This window comes from Aricia agestis, chromosome 9, assembly GCF_905147365.1.
Source record: "Aricia agestis chromosome 9, ilAriAges1.1, whole genome shotgun sequence".
In the NCBI taxonomy this organism is placed as follows: domain Eukaryota; kingdom Metazoa; phylum Arthropoda; class Insecta; order Lepidoptera; family Lycaenidae; genus Aricia; species Aricia agestis.
The window spans coordinates 6,007,348-6,035,280 of record NC_056414.1 but is presented as its reverse complement, the minus strand read 5'-3'; the positions used below and the strand labels follow the sequence as shown (position 1 = coordinate 6,035,280).

Here is a 27,933-nt window from a genome sequence, read left to right as displayed (position 1 = left end):
TGAAGTAGTGTAAATAATTTATTCATAGCTCACATACGTTCCCGCGCTAATGTCTGCTTATTTTTCGCAATTAAGTCTTTACTCAAGTAGCTCACATGCATATTTTATTTACATATGCCTAAGCCCCAGTAAATTACTTAATTATAGTGAAAATTGCGACACCAATTTTACTTGAAAAAGCTTTTTGTTTGCATTTGAATAGTTTGCTTGAATTCGTTTAATGTATAGTACAGTACTCCAAAATTAATAATGCGCATGAATGACCGTGTTACAAAAGCTACAGGAATATCACGACGAACTTTGACTAATACATGTATCTTAAACGCAATGCAATTAGAAAGCAATATCGTCTACCGTCGCTCGGGAAATACGACCGTTGCCGAAAAAATTTGAAAACTTCTATGCGCATTATCACTTTGGGAGCACTGTAGGTACTATGCTGTCGACGATTTTCGATTTGTGTGAATGAAAATGTTATTACATGAAACAGTAATCATAATAAATGATTTTGGAAGTCAAGAACAAGAAATTGTTAAATTATTGAATCGATATATTTTCGTATTTATGAGACTACCAGTTAAACTTTCGTTAGTTTAGCTGGTAGTCTCAGTCCGCGCTCTGTAAAACTCTGGAATGAACTGTCACCAGCAGTATTTCCGGACCTATACGACCTGCAAACCTTCAAGAAGAGAGCGTATTCCCTCTTAAAAGGCCGGCAACTCAACTTTTTTTTTTTCGTTGGGGGAATGCGTTTACGATGGGACTACGGGAAATGCGTGATACACGACTGCACCTGCAGCTCTTCAGAGGGCCTAGACAAGCGGCAAGCGATTATCGTAAACGCCAACGCCAACGCCACAAAATGTATGGGATTTGACATTAGTATTCGCTAGCGAAGCGATGACTTATGTCAAATCGCATACATTTTGTTAGCGTTTACGATAATCGCTTTCCACGTGTCTACTAGGGCTGATGTTGCGAGTGTCCATGGGCGACGGTAGTTTTTCAGTCTTTTCATCAGGTGACCCGTTTGCTCGTTTGCCCCCGTATTTCATAAAAAAACAGTTACGTATTTTACTATAAATAGTTACTTTACATTTTTTTAATTTTCAAACAATTAATTTAAAATACATCAAACATTTGAAATTTATATAAAGTTTTATACTTCGAATTCCCACTTCCCGTGTAATTTCTCATTAAATTTTAACGAATTTCGAGTGTGGTATTATGTGGAAATCGAAACTCCGCGAAGTAAAATGTTTATGAACGTAAGAAAGTTTCGAGTTGGAAGTTTTAACACCTTTCGGTGGAATGAGGATTACACGAAATAGCTTTAGGTCACTTGCCGCCGTCTTAAAACAAAATAAACTTTCAATAAAAAAGTTTCTTCGTATTTTTCCGGAACTCGATTGAGTTTTCTACTTAAAATATTCGCAACCTAGTAATTTCAATTACTCGATTTTGTTTATTTAGTATTACTAGTTATTTTACCGAGCGTTGCTCGGTCAAAACACATATAAAATGACATTACAGCTTGGACGAACGAACATTTATACACAACCTTATTTATTGCTGGTTTATATTATTATTTCAGCAGCAATCCAGTGTTTGATTTGATTACTGGATTGGAATGATGTAAAACCATAAGTAAGGTTCTCAGCATTCACTTCTTGATACTCTGTAGTCTGTACCTAATTATTAAAGAGTTCCCAAATAGTTGCGTTCAAGAATTCAATTATAGCACGCCACAGAATTTTCGCTTCAATGATGTTAGTAGACAATCAGTAAAACATTTTTCATAGCTCCGAAAACAATATAATTAATATAGTTTTTGTTAGACAGCAAATCATACGTTCATCATCTACATAATGTGGGTCCCTAATTTTAATATTAAGATTCCGTACATTCAATTTTCAAACCGGACACAATAATAGCTCTATGTGTGTTCAATAGCTTAGAAATTGGTAGAGTCGACAAAAAAGGTTGTTAACTTTTAAAAACACTTATAATGAGCGATTTTATTAAGGTTTCACTTTCATTTTGAAGACACACAACACATATTAAAGACATAGGAAATTTTGTATATTTCTTGTGAAAGTAGAGTTCGATTTGTACAGAAATCCCATATTCTATACCGGCGTAAATGTAAGGTTTTTTATTTTATTTATTTATATTCATAGACATGTTATAATCTTGAATCCCTTTTTTATTCAAGAAGAATACGAAGTCATCTTCTTCAATCCAAAACACTTTTAAAGCTATACCTTCTTTCGTCAACTGACCTTAAACATGATCATAGCATACAACTTGTTTTGTTATAAACTAACCAAGTCGACTTAATTATTTGAACGGCCAGTGGTCTCTGGGCGGTCGTTTCTGATCAATTTTGTGCCGCTATCAAAGAAGCCCGCTACTAATTGGTGGTAATAGTATATAGACCTCCGCCGCACACAAAATATCCTCACAAATTAAGCCGTCAGAGTCCGTTTTAAGAGTTATGTCGTTTAATTTAAAATTTCACGGCTGTGCAATTGAATTTTGAGTTATTTTTTTCACAAATAAAAGAGTTACGAACACATGATGAGGTTTGTTTAATATTCTAGTATTTAAAGTTCTTTTTTCAAAATTGTATATTAGATGTTCTTAACTTTCTTCGCGCAGAAATTCGATGTTTTTTGCGATCCTTTTTATCTCTGTTAGCTACCATCTTAGAGATTTTTCGCAAAGGAAATGGTTGTACGCTTTACCTTATGAAGCTACTCACGAAAAATTTGCTTGATAGTAATAAAAAAATGTTCTAGGGAACTAATAGGTACTAGTAAGTAGTAGTTCGCTTTAATGCTCTATGCTACGTCTCAGTTTTTTTTTTGTTACTACACTATAATTATAGATGTCCTTTCTTCCCTCAGAAATTAGTTTTTTTTGCACACATTTTTCCATGACATAAATAATGCTATGTCGTTAACACCAAATATCATAATCGGATCAACGATTTAGGCTTGAATAGATAACAGAAAACAGACAGAAACCCTTATTTTAATTTATAATATTTAAAAACGGGATATGCATATCTACGCAGATATAATTCATATTAAATACGTTTCGAAAACGTAATGTGATTAAGTAATTTCATATAAAACCAACGTTTATTTTAATAGGGTTAATGTAATATTTAATTTTCCCTTTGAAAGCATGAATTATAACAATAAGTGTAATTGAAAATATAGGCTTTTCATTTTCGTATTCCATACTCAAACGTTTCTGAAATTCATTTGATTTTTTTTTTTCATTAAATTCTAAGCTCATAACGTATTCATGAAACAAAATATTATTAAACTCAATGATATGAAAATATACTTTATTTTTAAGAAAACATAATGTATGAAGTAAAAAAAGGCTATTTTTGCTTGAGAAATCTTGGAAGGCACACGATGGAATAATTTATGAAAGACATCGCCTGGAGTACGGACGGACGGACAGATAGATTGATTAGAATGGTACATTGCACACATTACGGTACAAGAGATACTATGTATATAGGCGATGCTGGTATGTTTTGTAAATATCCCATTTAATTATTGCTTTATTTGAGGAATCGCCAAAAATAGTTTATAAAGTTTATTATAAAGAAAAAAGTTACAAGTTTTTCCACTGTTATACATCTAGTGTCAACTACATTTTAAAGCTTAAGTTTTAAAACGCACCTATGGAAAACAATTTTTTTATATTATACTATATTTTTTTTATTTTATAAATGGACTTTTTCTTTAAAACGTAGCGAAAAGGTCTGTATACTTTAAACTAAATAATAATTGCTTTTAATAGTAAAAAAAATAACAATCTAAAACCGGTAATATCCAGTTTTAGCCAGCTCGGGTGTGCCCTGAACCGGTTTTTCGTAAATATCTCAAGGCGAATTTTCCTGTTGGCGATGTCAGTAAAGTGGAAATTCCTGCTATGCTCCGCCGGATCCGCTCACTGACCGGGAATCTAATGTTTCAACATGAAAAAGATACGCCAATAAATATTTTATCCATCACATTTGTGAGGGCTGCCGCCAGCTTGACAGGCGGCAAGAAACGGTTCTATAAATGTAAAAAGATTAGAAAAACCCGATTTTTAAGAAAGAAAATGTTCTATTTTCAATTATATGTTATATGCACAGCGTTTTAAGAATTAAAATATAATATCACACAAAAAACTTACGTAGTGACAACCCTAGCGACTTCGTATAAATCACATAGTGGAAATTCTGTATTATTTACATTTTGTGCGTATCAAATGTCGCCTGTCATATCAATATTAATTTATACTCTGCGTTAAACTGACTTAAGGCTAGGTTATTCCAAATTCACGTTTCTAGAATGAGTAATTTTTAAAGAAAGCGTCATTAAAAAAAACTGAAAAATATATACATGTATAGATACATCTTCTAACTAGTGACTTTTACGGTTAGAAACACAATACAGATAATTTTGCTCGATAAAAAAAAATTCCGAAACAACCTCGATTTTAAAAACATTTTCAGTTTTATAGGACTTACAGGGACTCAATCAAAAAATAATTTGGATAGTTCGATTACTATTCAAATTTTACAGGGAAATGTACGGATACATGTTTAGTTATACTATTTTTTATCTAAGTAAAAAGGTTTTTTCTCCTATTTCGCCCTATCATGGACGCGGCGATCGTCGTAACCGCCACTGTACAAGGCGCGCTGATATGAATGTTATTTTAATGTCTTTTACGTCGATATTCGCACTGACAGACATCGGCCTGCTAATTTAGGAATAACCTCCCCTTAAATATGTACGCCACCTCGAGAAACATTTTTGACACAGATGAAATTTCTTCATTGTTTAGAAAGCAAGAAAATATATTTACATAGCGTCATTCATTTTCATTCAGTGTCTCAAGCCGGTTTTTAGTCGCGTAAAAACAAAACAATTTTTCACTTTAACTTAAAGTTGCATTAAGTCATGATAGGAGTTTTTTTTAAATGAGCATAATTCCTAAATTTATTATTATTTTCAAACATGAAATGTAATTTTCTTATTTTAGTTTTGTGACTTTATTGCATGTTGCAACGTTTTGCACAAAATATGTAGAGACTAAAGTCTGATGCAAAAGATAGCCTTTTTCTGTTAATTTTAGGCATTTTTAAATGAAAATTACATTTGATGAGTGAAGGCTTTTTTCAGTGTGAAATAAAAAAATATATATTTTTAGGACAAGTGTCACAATCCCGAAATTCATACATAAAACATTAGTTTATTTTCTCTACCATACTGATACTCTACAATCCATATACTATTCAACTATACTATTTTACTTAAAAGTGTGAAGACTATTATCATGAGAAACGTCATATTTACTACTACTGTGTCCAGGAAGTTACCATAATTATATGTTTAACCTATAGGCTAAGTCTGATATTCAAACAGTTATCTTATTTTAGGGTTAGAAATAGAATCACAATTCACAGCATTGTCATGCGCTGGAAAATTAGACTGAATTGCGTTGGCTCATATCTAGAACATTATAAGTTATAACTTAACATTGATATGTCATATTATTTTTAATATACAACCAAAAAACTCTAATATTAAGTAACATACAATTCGATTTGCTTTTCTTTCAGTAATTTAATGCAGACCGTGGTAGGTATTTCAAATACCAAGTTATACTGAAATATTTCATGACTTAGCAAACATCTGTGTTGGTTCTATATAATATTAATTATTAATATTATCCCATTATTCAGACCACAACCAAATAACCTACAATAATAATTAATAATGTGTCTATTTAAATATTTAGATACTGTTTTATTCGCGCTAAATATTGACACTCGCGTCAACAATACATACCTTATTACGTAAAACCAATAATTAAAGTCCATTCATAAGGTTTTCACACACAAAATCCAGTTCGACACCACACTGATCGTAATATACAACGTTGAGTGACGTGCGCTCACTACGCCGGCAACAGAGCAACTGACGGTCTATGGGTAACGTTTTTCTAAATATACACCCTGCGACGCGCAGGGCGCAACGCGTGCAATTTTCCACAAACATAAGCCCCTAAGCCGGTGTCAAAAACTGTGTTTGTAATAATTACTTAGATGTTGGAGATTTAAGTGCTTTTTAAGTTTTTCAGTTTTCAGTATTTCGTCTAATAACTAACTAAAAGCCGAGCTTTGTGAGGGCTCGCGTCGTCACACCTTGACTGACTGATGATAACACAGCTACATGTTATAAATTCTTGACTGACTGATAATAACACAGATCTACATTATATCCCTCGTTGTCAGCCGCATAGAGCGGTTGGGGCTTCGGGTACGCTTAGGCAACACCGAAGCCCTGCTCTTCCGCGGACCCGGGAAGAGAGGACCCCCACCCGGAGCTCGACTCCTTATCGGAGAGACGGAGGTCAGGATGAGTCCGACGCTTAAATGTCTTGGGCTCATCCTGGACGGGAGGTGGACCTTCGGCCCACACTTCCAACAGCTGGGACCGAAGGTCGTGAGGGCGGCGTCAGCGCTTGGCCGGCTCCTGCCTAATATAGGAGGGCCCAGCGAAGCCTGCAGGCGGTTATACTCCGGAGTCAGTCGGAGTATAGCCATGTACGGTGCCCCAATTTGGGCGGATTCCCTCACCGCTCGTAATAAGGCCCAGCTGCGAAGTGCGCAGCGGGTCATAGCAGTGAGGGTCATCAGGGGGTACCGTACAGTCTCCTGGGCGGTAGCTACTGCCCTGGCAGGAGACCCGTCGTGGGAGCTAGTTGCAAGGGTCTTCGCCGAGTTGCACCTCATCGCTTCAGAGAGGAGGTCGCGGGGTGAAGGCCTGCAATGGGAGGAGCTCCGACGGGTACGAAGGCTAGGAGAACAGTGGCTGTTGAGGAGGTGGGGTGAGGACCTGGCGCAGGCCCAGTACGGTCAACGTACTGCTCAGGCTCTGCGTCCAGTTCTTGCGGCGTGGATGCGTCGCAAGAGAAAACCCCTCACCTTCCGCCTTACACAGGTACTCACCGGACACGGATGTTTCGGTGCGTACTTGTGTAAGGTCGCCAGCCTGCCATGAGTGCGGCGCTGCGGAGGACACGGCCCAGTGTCCTCGAGGTGTGCGATCTTTGGGCCGTGCAGCGCCATGATCTCATGGCGGTGCTTGGGCGGGCCTCTCGCTATCGAGCAGCGCCATGATCTCATGGCGGTGCTTGGGCGGGACCTCTCGCTCTCGAGCATGGTTCGCTGCATGCTCGAGAGCGATGAGGCCTGGCAGGCGGCGGTCTCTTTCTGCGAAACCGTCCTTTCTCAGAAAGAGGCCGCGGAGCGGAACAGAGAGGATAACCCATCGTCCATTCCGCTCCGCCGGCGTAGGACGGGAGTGCGGAGGCGTCGTTACGCGAACCTCCACACTTCCGTCTAATTCGGGGCTCCGGGCAAGGATGGGAACCTGCCCGGCTAAGCTAGTCCCGGCGCCGAGGGGAACGCTTCAGTTTGCCGGAGCATTCCCTTACTTTGGTGGAAGTCCGGTCCCTTTTAAGGTAGACCGGCCGGTCGTGGAGGGAGTCCTGTGTTAGACAGATCCAGGACATTCCTCCGTATACGGCTGAAAGCAAACCGCAGGTGGTTTTAGTGGGTAAGAGTCCCACATACCCCCGGGGTGCTTCAGCTAACTGAGGCACATCCCCAACCCGGGGCACCCATGATGGGTAAAAAAAAAAAAAGATCTACATTATATAAATAAAAATTACTATGTTAAAGCACAAATCAATAGGCGTGATAGTTTTTTCGTAAAGTGTACCACAAAATGATCAAGGTTGTGGGATATACTAGGGCTTGCTTCGCTCGCCCTGATAAACCACTGTATGTTATAGTAGATAAAGACCACAGTATGTTATGGTTCTAAGGTATCATCGGTTCTAAATGTCAAAATCATCTATTTATGCCAAAAACGTATTTAAATAATAATAGTCCTACGGGGCTAAAAACGGTCACATTTAGCAATTCCTCTCAATCAATTCAGCAAATGATTTGTCAAAACTGTCAAACTGACGAATGTCAAATTAGTACGAATTACTAGACATGAATTGCAAGCAGAGTAACCATTTTGCGATTTAAAAAATGAATCATATTATGATTCATAATATGATTCTTCAAAACGACCATTTTAGCCCCGCTGAACAAAAGTTAGTTATTTAAGACTGAATTATAGCCATAATATTGAGTGATGGCGATAAAAATAGCCATTTTGGAAGTTACGATACTACAGACACGCTCAAACTTAAGCCTCTGTTTTCGTCTGTCTAAAAGATATAGCCCAAAATCGTTAACGCTCTGCAGTCTGCAGCCCCCATCTCTTTGCTTATGAACTAACTTTTCTGCTTACTTTGAAAATTCCAAGCGCAACCTTCCCTACGCTGCTTAGATTTTAGATGCTTTGAAATTTTAGCGTAGGTGAAATAGTTAATATTATTTTGGAAATAATTAATAATTAGATATCTCCGATCGAATAAAATTATGGATAGGTTCTAAAAACAAGAAAAGACAGTTTTTCATTCATGTTTGAGTCAAACTACGCATAATATCACGTCGAACAAACACATACGAAAGAATAAGTTGATTTACTCACAACATAAAAATATAGCGTACTTTAGTATGTGTGTAAGCGTATGTAGTTAAATTAATATTCAATAACAGAGATGGTAACACTCAACAATCTGGATTTTTTAAATTTAGAATAATTAGAGAATTAGAAAGATACGATACGACAACTTTTGTTGTAATCATAATTTTATGCAAAACGTGTGTCCTAACTCCTACCACACAAAATACAGCCTTACTTTAAGTTTACTCGAGCTTTTGTTGGTTATGATTTTGCTTTGAAAACACATCCATACTAATATGGACGCCTCCGTGGTCCAGTGGTTCAGAGCTCGGCTCTTGACTCGGAGGTCGTGGGTTCGATTCCCGCGTTGGAAACATGAACTTGGAAATAACATTGTTATTTCCAAGTTTGGTTAGGACAATGTAGGCTGATCACCTGATTGTCTGACAAGTAAGATGATCCATGCGTCGGATGGGCATGTAAAAAGTCGGTCCTGCGCCTGATCTCTCGCCGGTCGTGTCGGTCTTCCGTCCCACTGGGTTATGAGAGTAAAGGAATAGAGAGTGCCCTTGTGTACTGCGCACACACTTGGGCACTATAAAAATTACTCCTGCGTAGCTGGCCTGGTTTCAATGAAACCGGCCACCGTCACCGAAACCGGTGTGGGAGCTATTATTATTATACTAATATTATAAATGCGAAAGTGTGCCTGTCTGTCTGTCTGTCTGTTACCTCTTCACGCTCGAACCGCTGAACCGATTTTGCTAAAATTTGGCATGGAGATACTTTGAGTCCCGAGAAAGGACATAGGATAGTTTTTATCCTGAAAAAATGTACGGTTCCCGCGCGATAAACGAAATTTGGCGCAATCGAGTTGCGGGCGTCATCTAGTAAGAGTAGTAAGTAATATTTTACTCATGAAAACGTCTCCTTTACTTCTATTTAAGTAAATAAAGCTCCGCCATGCTGGCCTTTGGCTCAACACTACATTTCGCTCGGCAGCTAACATTTGGTCCATCAAAAACAAACGAACTATTTTATGCAGTTAAAATTAGAGCTACTTGGACAATACCTCATATATTATTTATTTTTAACACACAATACGTTAGGTTCCTGAAGCTGAGTTTGGCAGCGCGCCATGTCGAATTCATTTTAGTGATGCGAGTGGCCGACACAGAACCGCCCACCGCGCATCCCCACTGTTGAACAATGATTATACACACACTGTCAAAATATAAGATGAGTGATAAGAGAAAAACATACAATTTATGCTAATATTTTGAATGCAAAAATATATCTGTTCGTCTAAAATAGCGTAGAAAGTCTAAAAACTTTTCTGTTAAATTTTTTACCAAATACGCGCCAGGAAAAGGATGAGCCTTATCCCAAAATAATATGTGCGGTACCTATCCATGTGATAACCGAAGGTCGGTGCATCTGCAGGAAACGCGCAAAAAAAATCCACGGGAACTAACATTAAACAAAATATTATTAAACATATTATTAACAGTTAAATTTGCAGATACCCCATTTTTCTTAAGCTACAATATATTTGCGTTATGTGATAGATTTTTACTATATAAACGAGACACAAAACTGACAATATGACATTTCCCGTCTTACGGTTGTCTATCGCAAAATTTCTGATATAAGTTTAGTGCTAATAAACCTTCTCCATCCACAGTCCAGGTGGTTCCCAGTATTCTAAAGTTGGGATATAAATACCCATAAAAATTATAACCTTCTCGCGTTGGGTATTAAAAGACAGGTGTTCTCAGAACGGCGTATCATTACGAATGCCCGCCTTCGCGTTATTAATGGAGACAGACAGACAAGGATTATTTTAGACAAAGTGTTATTTTAGACAAGAAAAATTGACATTTTTTCCGTTGATTTTGCGTGAGGATTGGGATAAAATAGGAAATCAGGTGGCCGAGATTTTTAATAAGGAGCCGAATATTTGACGGATGCGTAATTCTGACGTTAACTGTAAAAATTTTTTACTCATTCAAATACATTTTCAATAGCGCCAAGACTTCCTCTTTCAAAAGCGTGGTAATTCGAATAATTCTACTTTAAAAATTTACGAAACTCGATGATTTTATTATTCAAACTATTTATTTGAAAATTGCGTGTATTGTGGATTTTCGTGTTTTCCCGCTTTATTACTGAGTAAACTCTAAACTGTTATCAAGAAATTAATTCTGACACCTTTCACAAAGTATTAAAATACGTTTTTATTATACTTACCTACTTATAACTTTCCTTGCGTTTTCTAAAAATGTGTTTCTTTGTTTTCGAATAAATCGGCCAATTTTCTGTATAGTTTAATGTTATTTATTTAATATTGTTGTACTAACCTAGTTTAAAAATTAAACGTTTAAAAAGTTACGTAAATCAGAGGCTTTTTTAATATAGTAATAATTCAACCACGCAAGAAATATACAAACGTCGTAGTATTTTGGAGTCCAAAATGACTGTTGCAAAAGTAAACCCTATCTATACAGGGTGTAACAAAAATAAGTGATAATACTTTAGGGTGTGTACGTGTTCCTTGTAGAGAGTTCACTGTGAAAGTAGCAGCGCTGAAAGAACAAACATTTTTTTCACTTTTGTATGGGGAAACTCGTGACGCTCGGGCCCTTGCCCATACAAAAGTGAAAAAAAATTTCGTCTTTCAGAGCTGCTACTTTCACAGTGAACTCTCTACAAGGAACACGTACACACCCTAAAGTATTATCACTTATATTTGTTACACCCTGTATTAATGCACTAGATGACACCCGCAACTCCGTTGAGCCAAAATTAGTTTATCGCGCAGGAATCGTACATTTTTCAGGGATAAAAAGTATCATAATAATATGTCCTTTCTCGGGTCTTAAATTATCCCCATACCAAATTTCGTCAAAATCGGTTCAGCGGTTTGGGCGTGAAGAGGTAACAGGCAGACAGACCGACAGACACACTTTCGCATTTATAATATTAATATATGGCTTAAAATCGTATATGTAATTGGACTTCGAACCTGAGTGCTCAATAGCTTTTTAGCGTTCTTTCTTTCCTTAATGACTAGTGACTTTACCTAACCTAACCACAGACTATAAAAGCTAATAATATGTAAATAGTTACTCGTTACTTAAACGTACAATAACTAGTAACTAGTTAAATGCTTATTATTGACAATAGAGTCATTTAAAATTTACACTGTGCAATAATCATTTACCCCATGTGGTGAAGTAAAAGCTCCCTGCATGGCCGTAAAAAAAAAAGTTTGCCGTAACTCACTTCTCATTGTTTTAAATTATTGAATACTCAGTGTTGTTGTGTTTTTTTGTCTTCTTTTTATTTAGTGAGTTTATGATGGCCATAAATTATTATTAGGAACTTTTTAAAGTTTTAAATGTTTTTCAACTACTTGAATTGTAATAGTTATGCTATTGATGATTAAAAATTACAATAATATAATGCTTGTGAGATTAAGTGCAACAAAAAAATAATTAAATAAATTATATATTTTTTAATTCTTCAATTTGTTTTTGGTATCGACTACGCTATAAAACCACAAGGCCGATTTTTGATAATATTAAGCACGGATATAGCAGAGAAGTTAATATAATAGACTGCCTATAGACTGTGTACGGTTCCTATGGGGTTCCTTTTTGCGCGCTTGAAGTCGCGGACAACAACTTAAAGCCAGCTGCGAAAGGAACAATCTTCTTCCTAAGAAAGATGTTAAAATGGACAATAGCCGTCTGATTTTCTAAAAACTTAGCCATTTATCACCGAAACGGTTATCAGGTAGCTAGCCCTTGAAAAAACTAAGCTTAAGTAAGCTGTAACTACAATAGGGCCTGACTCGACGGGGCGTTTATTTTGTACTGCCCCTTTGCGCCCATATTACATCTGTCATCACAAATATAAAGTGTACCACAGTATAAGTATCATGCGGTAGGCTGTAATGCCGTGTCCTTGAAAACAAGACAGTACCACAATAGCGTTAAAACACATTACAATAAATTCAATCAGCCCGGTTACTATCAGCCAATCACATTTGATTTACGTCAAGCAAACATCCAACTTTGGAGTTTTACCCAATCAGAATATTTTTGAGGTTTGGTTCACATTTTATGGCTATAGTATCTTGCAATTCTTTTACCACGACTGCATTGCAATCACATCGAAATTGTACACTGGCAGCTCATTTAGCAGACTTGACCTACTCAGTTTTGTGTATCTACTTTCGCAACGATACTATAACATTTGCTACTTCAAGTTATCAGGAATCACGTAATGTATTAATTCGACGGATTCGACGGTCTGGTATGAAGATAGTATACTGTATATCACTTATATTGTCAGTGTACACTGTACGCCCACTTTTTTCATTTTCCCAAAGTATAAATCACCTGCGAAACATCTTTGTTAGAAATATGCCTCCGAGAAATATAATAAAGATATAGATAAATTTTATTATGACTTGATTTCTTTTAATTTGAACATCAGATTTTATTGCCTTGTAGGCTGTATTCTATTCAATACAAAGTCAAGTATTACTTAATAGAATTATATTATCATCATTCAATTTTATACGTGGGAGAGCCATGCTTCGGCACGAATGGGCCGGCTCGACCGGAGAAATACCACGTTCTCACAGAAAACCGGCGTGAAACAGCGCTTGCGCTGTGTTTCGGCGAGTGAGTGAGTTTACCGGAGGCCCAATCCCCTACCCTATTCCCTTCCCTGTCCTCCCCTATTCCCTTAACTTCCCTCCCCTATTACCCTATTCCCTCTTAAAAGGCCAGCAACGCACTTGCAGCTCTTCTGATGCTGCGAGTGTCCATGGGCGACGGAAGTTGCTTTCCATCAGGTGACCCGTTTGCTCGTTTGCCCCCTTATTTCATAAAAAATAATAATATATTATATATATTATTATACCCAATGTGAAAGTTATTTTTCTGTAGATATATCGGTTTTCCTCTTATTACTCGCTGAATGGGTTTGGACGGATAATATGAAAAAATATCCTGGAGAAAAAAGGAGATAGGATATAACTTTTAACACAGATGTAGCAATAACGGGCCTACTTCTACATTATTTCTTTGGGTCACGTCAAGTAAATGATAATTGTGATCTGTCATCTAGGCATCATCATGATATAACAAAATCCAACTACGTAGAGCCTCTGCCTACCAGTAAAATATACAGTACAGATTTTGGTACTTAATCTGACATACCATTGTAATTATAGGTTGTAGCGTTTTCCCACCAAATTTCTTAGCAACACGGCTTCTTCATATAGGCTTCTTTCGGACTATATCCACATCATACGATATTATGTCTATTTAAATAATGCCAGTACATAAATCATTTTGACATTGTTCACAGAGCGGTGAACGTATTCAGTCTCCTAACTTCAAAATACTCGCTGAAATCGCTTAGGCCGACGAAGTTAGTTATTTATACATTATATTACTATTGTAATGCCGCGGCCGCACATGCGTCTATCGTACGAACCTTCGTGCTATGAGACGATACCATTGGACGATACACGCAGATCGTCCAATGGTATCGTTCAAGCACGAAGCACTACGCATGTGCGGCCGCGGCATAATTAGTTTAGTGTTACCAGATTGAAAGGTTAGCTTTTACTGAAACGCGATGCGACGAGGCTGCTTATTATTAAAGAGCATTAGGTGATACCCTCAAATCTGTTGCGCAAAAATTAGGTTATCGCGTAGGAACCGCACATTTTTCCCGGATAAGAAGTATCCTATCTATTGTTGCGAAGCAGGTTATTAACGATTGTAATTTGCTCCCAAACTAGAATCACAGACGTAGGAATCAAGACTGCCAAGCTAAGGTGGCATTGGGCTGGTCACGTTATCCGCATCCATCTAGGCTGGATATCGACAGAGTGGGTATATAGGCCTTAGAAAAGATTTATAATTATAACCTCAATGTAAACAAAAGCAACATAATATTTTATAGAAGAGAAACATTGTATTCAATACTAAATGTTCTAAAATAATTGTTTTATCATTATTGCATAGATATATAGAAAACAATAAAATTATTATATATCTTATATCTTTAAACGAGCAATTCTTGTATAGCTGTTTGACGAAACACGATATATACAGGGTGTAACAAAAACAAGTGATAATACTTTAGGGTGTGTACGTGTTCCCTGTAGAGATTTCACTGTGAAAGTAGCAGCGCTGAAAGACCAACATTTTTTTTCACTTTTGTATGGGCAAGGGCCCGAGCGTCACGAGTTTCCCCATACAAAAGTGAAAAAAATTTTTGGTCTTTCAGCGCTGCTACTTTCACAGTGAACTCTCTACAGGGAACACGTACACACCCTAAATTATTATCACTTGTTTTTGTTACACCCTGTATATACATTGGTCAAAGTCGAGTACGATACTTAAGTAAAATAAATAATAAACAAAACACTTTTTGAAAAAAATGCTTTTATTACATTTAAACAGTTAAAAAGAAAAAAAAATCTCCTTAAATTTAACTATATTAAGTTTTAATCCTCAATGTATTATACAATTTGCATGATGCTTAAAGCTTGTCGAGTGATTTGTAAATAAACTAGTACCAATTTAACTGAGTAAATTGATATTATTATATTTTTATTTTAATAAAGCAAGTAAGTCCTGTTAGATTGTTAAGTCTCGGGAGTCACGAGTCACGACAAGCTTTTGTTATCATACTTACAAATTGTATAATATTATATTGAGGATTAACTTAATAGTTAAAAAATTTAAGGAGAAATATATTTTCTTCTTTTTAGACTATTTAAATTTTAAATAAAAGCTTTTTTCAAGAAGTTTTCTGTTTATAATTTATCGTTAGCGTTTGACATACTTAGTCCGAACGATTTAATGAAGTCCACCATCTTAAACGAAATTTCTCTGCTGGTGGCTAGTTAAAGTTACTCATGATTATACTTATGGACTATGGTTATACTCAGTTACTCCAAAAGTTACTCATAGTAGTAAATCGTAATTACTCATTTCAAGCCCTCCTTTAGATCACACATCCAAAGACTTCTATTTAAATAGAAGTTTTTGCACACTCACACATCTGACATCACTCTAGCGGCGGCATTACAGGCAACATTTTCCTCCTTGCGTTTACTTTTGAGTTCAAAGAGTATCCATAAGATGGCGCTTATATACTCAGGTTATATTATACGGTCTAACAAAATTATTTAAAGCACAATATAATTATATATTATTATCTTATATAAATCAAAATGAATTTTAAATTTTGTTAGTTATGCTAAAACTCGAGAATGGCTAAATCGATCTGGCTAATTTTAGTCTTGCAATATTCGTGTCAATATTTTTATTAGTAAGTTGTACCTACTCAGATCTAAAATTTTAAATTACATATTGGGTATAATAATATTTTATAAATAGTAATCAAAGATAACTTACCGTCAAAAGTAATTGCCTAATAACTCAATTAAAATAAAAGTTCATTATTACGTAACGCTGATACTATTATCAGAAGTAGGTCGGAGACAACACAATGACTCCATATAGTAAAGTTTAGCGTCAATTAGAGACAACTTAATAATTCACTCGTTTCACACGGCCAGAATCAAAGGAAGCGACGGCCTATTAGTTTTACTAATAAACCACACAAACTAGTCCACAAACGATTGCCACATTTAGTTTGTCAACGAACCGATAACACAAAACTTTTGTTGTGAACAACAAAAGATTAGGTAAGTAATAATATATTTTAGTGGTGAAAAAAAAACATAATGATACGGTCGATTTGAGAAACCTCCTCGTTTTTGGAGCATCATATTTTTTATAGTTAAGTTGGACATCGGTTAAAACAAAGTAACTAGTTTTTGCTCGCGGCTTCGGATGTGTATCCCACGAGAGTAGTCTTAAAATCCATTAAACAATATGTTATAAGAGATTTACACCAATTTTATTAATTAGGACCTTGTTGACCGTTTAAATTTTTCCCGACCACTCCATACCCCATGCAGGTCCAATATTAGAACGAATCTTTCACTCCCACTCCATCGCGGCATCGTTCCAACATTTACTCCTACTCCTTCACCGTCCATGCAGTCAGATTGTGAAACTCGCTTCCCCATACAGTTCGTGATAGCTCCACCATCAATGTCTTCAAGAAACGCTTAAAAGAGCATTATCTTCAAGACTCTCAATCCATTTAAATACCGTTATTAAGTCCATCCCCTGAGCGAACGACCTTGACCATACATTTGCCGCGTTGCCGAGATCGCGTAAAAATCCTATTTTTTTTACTTGTCTTAGTTCAAAATTGACCTAAAAAAATTTAAAAGTATGTAAGTAGTTAATGAAATTGTCGATCTATTGGCGTGTGTTTCGAATAACCGTAATTTTTGTAATATACCGAATTTATGCTTGAATTTAAATAAACTGGTATTACTTTAAAAGCTCATAAGTATAAAAAACAAAAAGAGGAAATTAGTAATTATCTCGGCTCCGATATAGTTTAGCTATAATATGTCCCCCATAATAAAGTTTACTCCCCTTGATATGTTCTTTCATAATATGCCGGTTTGGTGAGTGGCCGCGAGATTTGAAAATGACGCCAATATTACCCAAACCCCTTTCACTGCTGTCGCAAGATAAACAATCTCCCTACAGAGGGGTTAGTGTGAGTTTTATTCGATCATACGCATCGAGCACGTTAACGCGAATTTATATGGAATGAAAGCAGCGCATCTACTGGCTAACGTGGATAGCTTTGATCCCATATAAATTCGCGTAAACGTGCTCGATGCGTATGATCGAATAAAACTCGCACTAACCCCTCAGGTAAGTAAGTTTTCCTTTACAGATTTTAGAAGTAATGTTCTGAGTTGTCCTTCCAGTTAACAATTATTTTCATACTTCACTTTGACAATAAGCAAGTGGGCGAATAGCTAATTGGAATCCATTATACAGCATTCTCATAAGATAGGTGTAGGCTCAACTGGCAGCTTGTCACCCTTCTGATCAAGAAATTAGCCCATTAGGGGACAGTATTCTAATAAGAAACTTGCGGTAGTGTCACTAGTATTAACATGGTAAATAATGTCTACAATGGTCACGATTTTTTTTTTGAAATATCTATGGACGCTTCACACCACGTCAGTCTGGCCCCGTGCTAAGTGCCTAAAGGACTTGTGTTACAGGTACCAGACAACGGAAATATATTTAATACTTTTATACTATACATATATTTAAGATTTTTATTAAGTATATCATACACATATTTAATACACATCCAGACCCGGGAACAGTGAAAACTCTTTGTTCCGTCGGCGGGATTCGAACCCGCGACCCCCGGCTTGAGCTACCAACGCGCTCACCACTGAGCCACAGAGGTCGTCAATTCACAACGTAGTACTTTAATTATTATTATTATCTAGTCTACCAATAAAGCTGACAAGTTTTTTGTTTGTTTGGACGCACTCATTTCAGGAACTAGTGGTTCGAGTTGAAAAATTATATTTTTTGTGTTACATAGTCGATTTATCAAATAGAATATAGAATTGAAGAGCAAAAACTCAATGGAAAATGTGGAAAAAAGGATAAAATTTTCATCTTTGTTATTATCTTGTAATCCTTCTATCGCGGATTCTTGGAAATCTATTGTTTACGCGGTCGAATTCGACCGCTTGGGAGTTGATAGTTAAAAATAAACGCAGCCTTCGTAACCTGCTTGGGTTCCAATAATCGAAACTTCAAGAAAAGATTCAAGATTAAAATATTTAAATAAATGTAAAAACCAAGAGTAGTTTCGTAACAGAAGCACCACGTCTAATTATTTGTTTGTAACCTAGGATTATGCTATCAGCGGTAAGTGAAACGCCTGGAAGTCCGCCAGCTGGGCGTTATCACCAGCTCTGTGGCTCTATAATTCTGTTATAGACTCGTTAACACGTAATTGTGAATTAACATTCAACTAAGTAGGATTTCATTTTATTTAAAGCCTTAGGTGACACTACTTAGACCGCAACCCGTTAGATGCATTTTCGCAAGTCACAGTATGTATCGATTTCTTTAAGGCGACGCCTTGATAATTTGGCTATAGCGATATAAATTTTTCTCAGCAATGACTAAAGCTAAGAAATTAAAGTTCATTGTCAGTATTTATCATGTCTTTGTCTTTGAATTACCCATAGCATTACACGATTGGTCAACTTTTATGACACCGGATAATCAATCAGAAAGACCTCTGTAAGAAAAGGGATTCCTATTTTGCCAACAGAGGAGAGTGATTTAAGCTTCCAAAATTTGTACATAGATTGGTTCAAGCATACACTTTAAACTCAAACTCAAACTCACAGAAAACCGGCGTGAAACAGCACTTGCGCTGTGTTTCGCCGAGTGAGTTAGTTTACCGGAGGCCCAATTCCCTACCCTTTTCCCTTCCCTACCCTCCCCTATTCCCTTCCCTACCCTCCCCTCCCCTATTATCCTATTCCCTCTTATAAGGCCGGCAACGCACCTGCAGGTTTCCATCAGGTGACCCGTTTGCTCGTTTGCCCCCTTTATTTCATAAAAAAAAGAATAGGCAGCCCAACACAGGTGGCAAATCTATCAGTAAAATGTTTATATCTTCTTGTGTAGTAAATAAAATTTAAAGAGTTGTAGAGCTTGGTCAACCCAGTTACTCCAGTGGGATGAATAGCGGACCGGATTATAAGATAAAGGTAGAGGAGAGTGCCTCTTGTGTGCTGCCGTCTGCCCAAATATAAAATCACTCCTGTCTAGCCATGACAAGTCCAATCAACAGATCGTAACTAACATAGCCCAAGAAATTACGTAGGTCCGTCATCTGCTTTAAACTACGCTTTAAATAATATCCTAAGATCCGACCGTAAAATTCTGCATGAATCGTTTTTTTCGATCAAATATATTTTAAAATAATCTTTAGAACGTATCTCGATCAAATATATTTTAAAATAATCTTTAGAACGTATAGATTTTAAAATAATCTTTAGAACGTCTAAAGATTATTTTAAAATATATTTGATCGAAAAAAACGATTCCTGCAGGATTTTACGGTCGGATCCAATACTATAAGTTAATGTCTCTTAATATAATACAATTGCTAAATTTATTATATTCATTCCTTGTTATTATTTTCAATTATTATGGCATAATAACTACAACAACGATAAATATTTATTATATCTTTTAGAATTTAGCTATTATAGATTTTAGACATAACATAAATCATTGTAACAATATTTAATCGATAAAATCTTGCAGACGTCAGATTACAGGGATTATTTTATAGATACGGGGACTTTTCAGAACCAGTCCTTACGATTGTTACTTTGTAGGTTGACTTTACAATAATTAACAAGATACATAAAAGTTTATAATGAGCGCGAAAGAAAATCTCTCAAGAACCGTATATTTTATCCGCGACAAGAAGCAGCAGCGTACGTCTTCTCCATGCCGTCAAACATGGGACAAAAACGTACTTAGGTTCTCTAGGTCCGTGTCAAGTTTCATAAAATAGGCTTCGTAATCATTATTCCGACTGCACGCAAAGAAAAATATATTATTATAAGACATTTAGGTTAGGTTTATAATAATAATATCTATGAACGCTTCACACCATGTCAGTCTGGCCCCGTGCTAAGTACCCGAAGGACTTGTGTTACGGGTACCAGACAACGGATTGTATATTTAATACTATACGATACATATTATATTATTTAAGATTTTTATTATATGATACACATAATACAGATCCATGACCCAGGAACTTTGAAAAACTTTTTGTTCCGTCGGCGGGATTCGAACCCGCGACCCCCGGCTTGAGCTACCAACAGCACACCAAGTACCAACTGAGCCACAGAGGTCGTCAATAATAAAGTAAACCTAACCTGGCCATTTAGCCGAAACTTTTTCGTTTTCGCTTCGTTATAGAATCGCCGATCAAAATGTATGGAATTGACATAAGACGAGTCGAACGTCCGCGTCATATTAACGAACGCTTATGTCAATTCCATACATTTTCATCGGCGATTCTATAACGAAGCGAAAACGAAAAGATTTTGGCTCACCCCCATGTGTTAAAGATCGATTTTAATATTAATCAAATATATTATGTATTATATTACGATATTATAAGTGCATAACTAGATGACGCCTGCGACTCGGTTGCGCCAAAACTCGTTTATCGCACGGGAACCGTACATTTTTCCGGGATAAAAAGTACCTATCCCATGTCCTTTCTTTACAGTATCTTCATACCAAATTTCAGCAAAATTGGTTTAGCAGTTTGCGGGACTCATTATGTCTACATACCAAATTTCAGCAAAATCGGTTTAGCGGCTTGGGCGTGAAGAGGTAACAGACAGACAGTGAGACACAATTTCGCATTCATAATATTAGTATGGATATTTCGTGCATTGAATTTATCTCACATAGCAAAAACTACCTTAAGGTAGTATTAAGGTAATCTGATACACGAGACCTCATACTTTTCTCTAGTGAATCCCCGTTAGGTAGATTTTGTGTATTTCAATACGTTGGTCTCAGAAATTGTTAGAATACTTTTGATTTCCTCCGAGAGAAGCTTTCGATCTATCTATTTGACCATTTTTGCTCCACATTTATGCACATTCTATCACAATGAATTTATGAAACTGAACTATTTTGTAACTCATAGGTATGTATTTTAAAATGAGAAAAAGCGTCAGTAAGTAGGCTTTTGATTCGTTCTCGAGAGGGTGCGGGTTTGGTCCCAGATGATGGCATGTGCCAATAAGACTTTTAGACTTCAGATTTCAGTCATGTAAATTGCGTACGTACTGGTAAGTGAAAATATTATAAAGAAACCTACACGTGGTAGACTAAATATAAGTTTATTCCTCTGGACTAGGCCGACTACGTTACGAGAATAATATCGTATATGTGCTAACCGTACGCATATTCAAAATAATCTGTCCCAGGAACTAAACTATTTCAAAAGTGGTTACTTCGCTCGCTTCATCCATCTGATGCAAAAATCTTAATTAAAATGACTTAAAAAATATTAGGTCCTTTTCACTCCTGGAGATTGGCTTCAGCATTCTAACGGCCGTTCCCAATATTTGATCTATCTCTGGTTTTGCCCTACTAGAGATAGGAATAGCTCACATTAGACATTAGAGACATATATTTTATGCCAATTTAATGTTAGCTGCGATCGGTTGTGTGTCAAACCAGAGATAGATTGAATATTGGGAACGGCCGTAAAATATGGCCAAACGGTTACGGCAGATATCTATTGTCAGCCAATGATGAAAAACTAAAAGCAGATACGTTACAACCGCGCGCGTTGTGAAGATTCAAATACGGCCCAATTGGGTCGTCTGTTGTTTAGTCTGCGTCGAGCGCAGTCACGAACATGCTGCGTCTTGTCTTACCTAAATAAATTGAAAATAACGTCATGTGCGTAACAAAAAAGTACCAATTATGACTCGAAGGTAAACAAAACACATGGAATCTCTTACCACATGTCTTGATTGCAATAAATACCTCGATTATTTACATTTTCAATTATTTTTTCGAACAATCTGGAAAAAATCGAATTTTCGTCATAGCTCAGGCGAAGAAAGAGACAGCAATACGATTCGACGTTTAAAAATAGAACTGTCTCTTTTATGTAAATGGTTTTTCGTATCTTTAGAGTCACTTATCAGTCAAATTTGTCAATGTTTGCAATTTTGAATTTGAAAATTGTTCGGAAGAGATTTAAACCGGAAAATAGTATGGACGTAACATATCTATATACTTAAGTAGAATATCATTGGAAGTAAATTATGTTCGTTTGTCAGCGTTACGAAACGTCATTACAGAATAAAAGAAGTTTCTGTTCTCCTCCAACCTCATTTGTTATGATATATAGGCTGCGTTCCAGAAGACGTTAATTTTGACCAAAACGCTCAAAACGTCCCCTTCTGCCGTTCCATTTGACGACCGCGGTCGTGTTGATCGCGGCTATGACGTCACTCATGACGTCATCATTTTCGCTCTAAACGACCCTCGATGAAGATGGGTCAAAGTGGTCGTTCTAGTTTTTTTTTTTAATTTTAACGTAACTATATCGCGAAAGCCATGTTCGGAAAGTTTTCACGACAGAGTAGAGACAAAAAACTTTATATTATTTCATTACAAATAATATTTTAATTGAAATATGTATATTAAATGAAATAACATTTTATGAAATATTTTGATTGGAAAATAAATTGTTTTAAATGAAAGGTCAAATGATTTCTTATAAAATATAATACTAATTTTCATCTCTCCTATACCTGTTGACCTCGTACTTGACTAAGCATTACGCGGTATTGTTACCTAACGTTTATAATATGTGACAATAGTCAATATTCAACGTATGTGGTTTTGTTATTAAAATATGATTCAATGTGAAAACTCAAATACATATACTTAAGTAATAAAAGTTTAACTATATTAAAATATTAAAAAATGTAATACTAAAAACGAAACAAATATAATATTATGTATTTTATTTGTAAAATAAATGTAACTATAAACAATTACTTTTATTTACGACTTGAAGAAAAGGATCGTAATATCCAAGTTCGGTTCAATGTACCTATGTATAAAAAAAAATTATAGTTCTTTTTTTAAACTTTTCTCAAAACGCTCAAAACGATCCATAATCCGTTCCACTTGGGTTTGTATCACTGACGCTCACATGCTAGTGGAACGGGAAAAACTACAGTCTTGAGCGTTAGCGTTTCAACGTCATCTGGAACGTAGGGATAGTCAAGGTGCCTGTATCATTTTCACATGATTCTAAAGGTGTTCGAATTTGGAACGCAGTGCGTTGTTTTTTTTTTTATTTATTCAATTTATTAGACGCTTTTTTTTCGTGCAAACGTCTTTGACGTTCATCGTGCGTCATTAGTCATTACGACTGGAGCGAATCGATAATTTTATCATAATCGGCTAATTCCTTTCGTCAAGTGTTACTTATCAAGCCATTATCAATAGATATGCCCACAAACTCGGCTTCTTGTTTGTTTAATTAGGCGAGGAATGTACTGTTTTTTGTTGTGTTTTGTGACAATGTTTTGTTGTGTTTTGTGAAAAAAAATTGGATAATCTGAAAGCCATGGTGAGTTCTTTTTTTAAATGAAAGTTTATGTACTTATAAGAAAAGTGTTTGCATCATAGAAAATATTTAAGGTATTTTATGAAAATCTAGATAAGTCTACACTCTACATGTCTTCCGTATTTGCAAAGATAAGCATTTGCATAATAATATTATACTGAATCTAATCGTAATTATTATTAATTATTATTATTAATGTCAATATGTCCGTTTTTTGACATTAGTAATAATAATGTGTTTTCTCTGTTTGTTTGTTAATTACCCGACTACAACAGGATAGGTTATGTTTTTTGAGGGTTCGTAGGAAAATAAGCTTTGTGACACATACTAAAAAGATACAGTCATATTCAATACTTGCATAATAATAGTATGTTATTAAGTATTTCAAAAATTAGTTGACAAATCTATAAAGCAAGGTAAATGTTGTAAGTAACTTGTATACTTAATATTATCACTCTTAACTTTGTTGTTTGTATTAAATAACTTCTAGAGCTATAACTGGACTTATTTTGATGAAAAACATCGACATAGAATAAAACATTGGAAAGTATAGGCTGTTTTTTAGTTGAGAGAACTTTGCTTTTACTCTAATAAAATCTAGTAACAGTCATATTTTATTTGAGTGTTATATTTAAACTTTAAAGGCAACCCAGCCCAGTTTTACGACATAATGCTCTAGTATTATAAAGTGCATAGTAGTAGTTGGTAGTGACTATTTTAGACTTTTGCATAAATGCAACAGTTCTGTCCCCAGACTCCAAAGTGAAGGACAAAGTTGTCCAAGTTGGTGTGAAGTTGAAATTATGATTTATCTAAGAAGGTAATGAACAGACGGTAAGGATTTAAGACGTTATTATGATTAAGCCACGGTTAGTAAACTAGTTACATTCAATTGAAATTATTAACATAATTTTGTGACTTGCCTCGTTGTTATAGTTCGACTTCGACCTCTGTGGCTCAGTGGTGAGCGCGTTGGTAGCTCAAGCCGGGGGTCGCGGGTTCGAATCCCGCTGACGGAACAAAAAGATTTTCAAAGTTCCTGGGTCATGGATGTGTTTTAAATATGTGTATTATATAATAAAAATCTTAAATATATGTATAGTATAAAAAGTATTAAATATATATCCGTTGTCTGGTACCTGTAACACAAGGCCTTCAGGTACTTAGCACGGGGCCAGACTGACGTGGTGTGAAGCGTCCATAGATAGTATATATTATATTATATATTAGTTACGAAATTTTAAACGATACTACCTCGATCGTGGGAATCGCAGACAATAGATTTTCAATTGTTATGCGACAGCCGGGTGCTGCTTGGGGATTGATTTGTTAATATTTTAGAATTGATTGATTAATTCAGAGAGATAACAAACAATTTACACTCAGAGAACACATAATACTATTCACAATGGTCTCGTAGTTCTTACTACGAGACCATTGTAAAAGTCCATTTCAATTTCCAGAATTGTTTTCTGCTAAAATAAACTACTTGATGCCGGCAAAACGTTCATTTTTCCGGGATAAAAAGTAATCACATAATCGGTTATACAGACAGACATTTTTGCATTTAATATTAATATCCAGATAGTTCCGCGGTGGCGATTTAAGGCCCCGGTCAGCTTGCGTCATTTCAAAAATTGACATCCTTTTTTCTCCTAAGATTATTGTGTGGTAAAAGGTTTATTATCCCTGCGGCCTTGCCTATATTTTAAATCTAAAACTGTTGTCTAAATGCATGTCTGTGACCTCGTCACGAATAAATAGCTGAACCTATTTTAATAAAACTTGGTATGGTGGACGCGTTACAAACGAAATTCTGTATTAGTATTATTTTATCTGCGTAACGTCTAGTTCATTAACATAAAGTCGTTTCAAGAATTAAATAGCCAACTTGAAATAAAATCTATGTAACAAGTCTATTTTTAGCAGACTTGTTCATTGAATTATTTCTTTTGTTTCAGTATTTGCATTGAAGCTAAGTAGATTTTTAATGCATTTCAGTGTTAATTAGCGGAGAATTCCTAATTCCGCCATCCATTGTCATTATGGACCAGTCACTATATTTTACTTTGAATATAATAAAAATGTTATATTATTGTAGACAATCGTACTATTAGTTATAACGAGATTATTATATTAAAATTTAAAACACAATCACTTATTTTTCATTAGCAGTAATAATCTATACTGAATACTAATAATTATTATAAATGCGAAAGTGCGTCTTTCTGTTACCTTTTAATAATAATAATAAATAGATAATATTATCTATGGACGCTTCACACCACGTCAGTCTGGCCCCGTGCTAAGTACCTGAAGGACTTGTGTTACGGGTACCAGACAACGGAAATATATTTAATACTTTTATACTATACATATATTTAAGATTTTTATCATAATATGATACACATATTTAATACACATCCATGACCCAGGAACTTTGAAAAACTTTTTGTTCCGTCGGCGGGATTCGAACCCGCGACCCCTGGCTTGAGCTACCAACAGCTCACCAACTGAGCCGCAGAGGCCGTCAAAGACCTTTTCACGACTGAACCGCTGAACCGATGTTGCTGAAATCCGGTATTTTACTTCGAGTCCCGGGAAAGGACATAGGATTTTATCCCGGAACAATGTGCGGTTTCTGCGCGATAAACAAATCTAATAATCCATAATATAAATTTTAATATAAATCTTACTTATTTTTCAATAGTATTATTTTATTATTGTACCAGCTGCATTCAATCAGCCGTTCCCAATATTCAATCTATCTCTGGTTTGACATACAACCGATCGCAGCTAACATTGAATTGACATAAAATATATTATGTCTCTAATGTCTAACGGCCGTTCCCAATATTTGATCTATCTCTGGTTTTAGACTAGCACGAGTCGGCGCATGAGTACCGAAAACTATTCCACCTCAAATTTTTTATGCGATCCTCTTCAAATTGCCCTCCTGATGATATAAATGCATGTCGCCAAGGCGCAACCCGGTGCCCATATTGTTTAAACAAACATTGTTTAAACAAATGCAAGGATTTGTTATTTTTCAACCGAACAATTTTTTTTTATATTCTTTATTGAAATAGAAATAAAAAAGGTCCTATGACCTTTTACGATAAAGTTAATATTTTTAAAGTTATGAATTTTTAAAGGTTCAAAAAACCTCAAATTTGGGTACATTCGACCGATGAAAAATATATTAAAATAGAGATTTCAAAAAATTTCATTGTTTATATCTTTTTTTTATCTTAGCAAAAGTAGACAAAAATTGTGTTTTTTGTATGGGAGCCCCCCTTAAACAATTACTTTATTTTAATTTTATTATTAATTATTAAAGTACAAATATAATTAAGGATTTTGTGAAAATTTCAAGTGCCTAACTGTTACTATTATTGATTACGAGCAAAAAAGGCCAAAAAAATCACGTTTCTTGTATAGGAGCCCCCCTTAAATATTCATTTTATTTTATTTTTAGTGTTTGTTCTTATAGCAGCAACGGTTATACGCAATCTGTGAAAATTTCAGAAGTCTTAATAATAGGGTTTACTAAGACTTCGTTGTCTGTCCGTCTACCTGTCTATATGTCTCCAGGCTGTATCTCAAGAACCGCTATAGCTAGACTTCTGACATTTTTGAGGTTTTTCGAACCTTTAAAAATTCATAACTTTAAAAATATTAACTTTATCGTAAAAGGTCATAGGACCTTTTTTATTGGTATTTCAATAAAGAATATTAAAAAAAAAATTGTTCGGTTGAAAAATAACAAATCCTTGCATTTGTTTAAACAATGTTTGTTTAAAAAATATGGGCACCGGTTTGCGCCCTGGCGACATGCACTTATATCATCAGGAGGGCAATTTAAAGAGGATCGCATAAAAAATTTGAGGTGGAATAGTTTTCGGTACTCATGCGCCGACTCGTGCTAGACTAAAACCAGAGATGGATCAAATATTGGGAACGGCCGTTAGACATTAGAGACATATTTTATGTCAATTCAATGTTAGCTGCGATCGGTTGTATGTCAAACCAGAGATAGATCAAATATTGGGAACGGACGTAAGCAATTAAACAATCTATCTATCTATAGTACTAATATTTTAATATTTATTCTATTGTGAATTTAAGCTTGTATTTGTGTTATTGATGAATTAATTACACTTGTGTG

The 27,933-nt window shown here is 35.6% G+C and overlaps 2 protein-coding genes across 3 annotated transcripts in view; one reads left to right on the top strand and one right to left on the bottom strand.

The window, feature by feature from the left end:
• Window positions 1-5,980, bottom strand: part of LOC121730540 (leucine-rich repeat neuronal protein 2-like) — a 70,071-nt gene extending 64,091 nt beyond the window's left edge. For both annotated transcript variants that reach the window (XM_042119631.1, XM_042119632.1), the window contains exon 1: window positions 5,871-5,980. The gene's annotated coding sequence lies outside the window, so the exon portion shown is untranslated. The remainder of the gene's footprint in view (window positions 1-5,870) is intronic.
• A 17,725-nt stretch (window positions 5,981-23,705) lies between these two features.
• LOC121730310 (adenylate cyclase type 2-like) overlaps window positions 23,706-27,933 on the top strand; it is a 45,905-nt gene continuing 41,677 nt past the window's right edge. Inside the window, exon 1 of the mRNA XM_042119295.1 lies at window positions 23,706-23,768. Within this exon, the coding sequence (XP_041975229.1) occupies window positions 23,766-23,768 (3 nt within the window). The 5' untranslated portion in view covers window positions 23,706-23,765. The remainder of the gene's footprint in view (window positions 23,769-27,933) is intronic.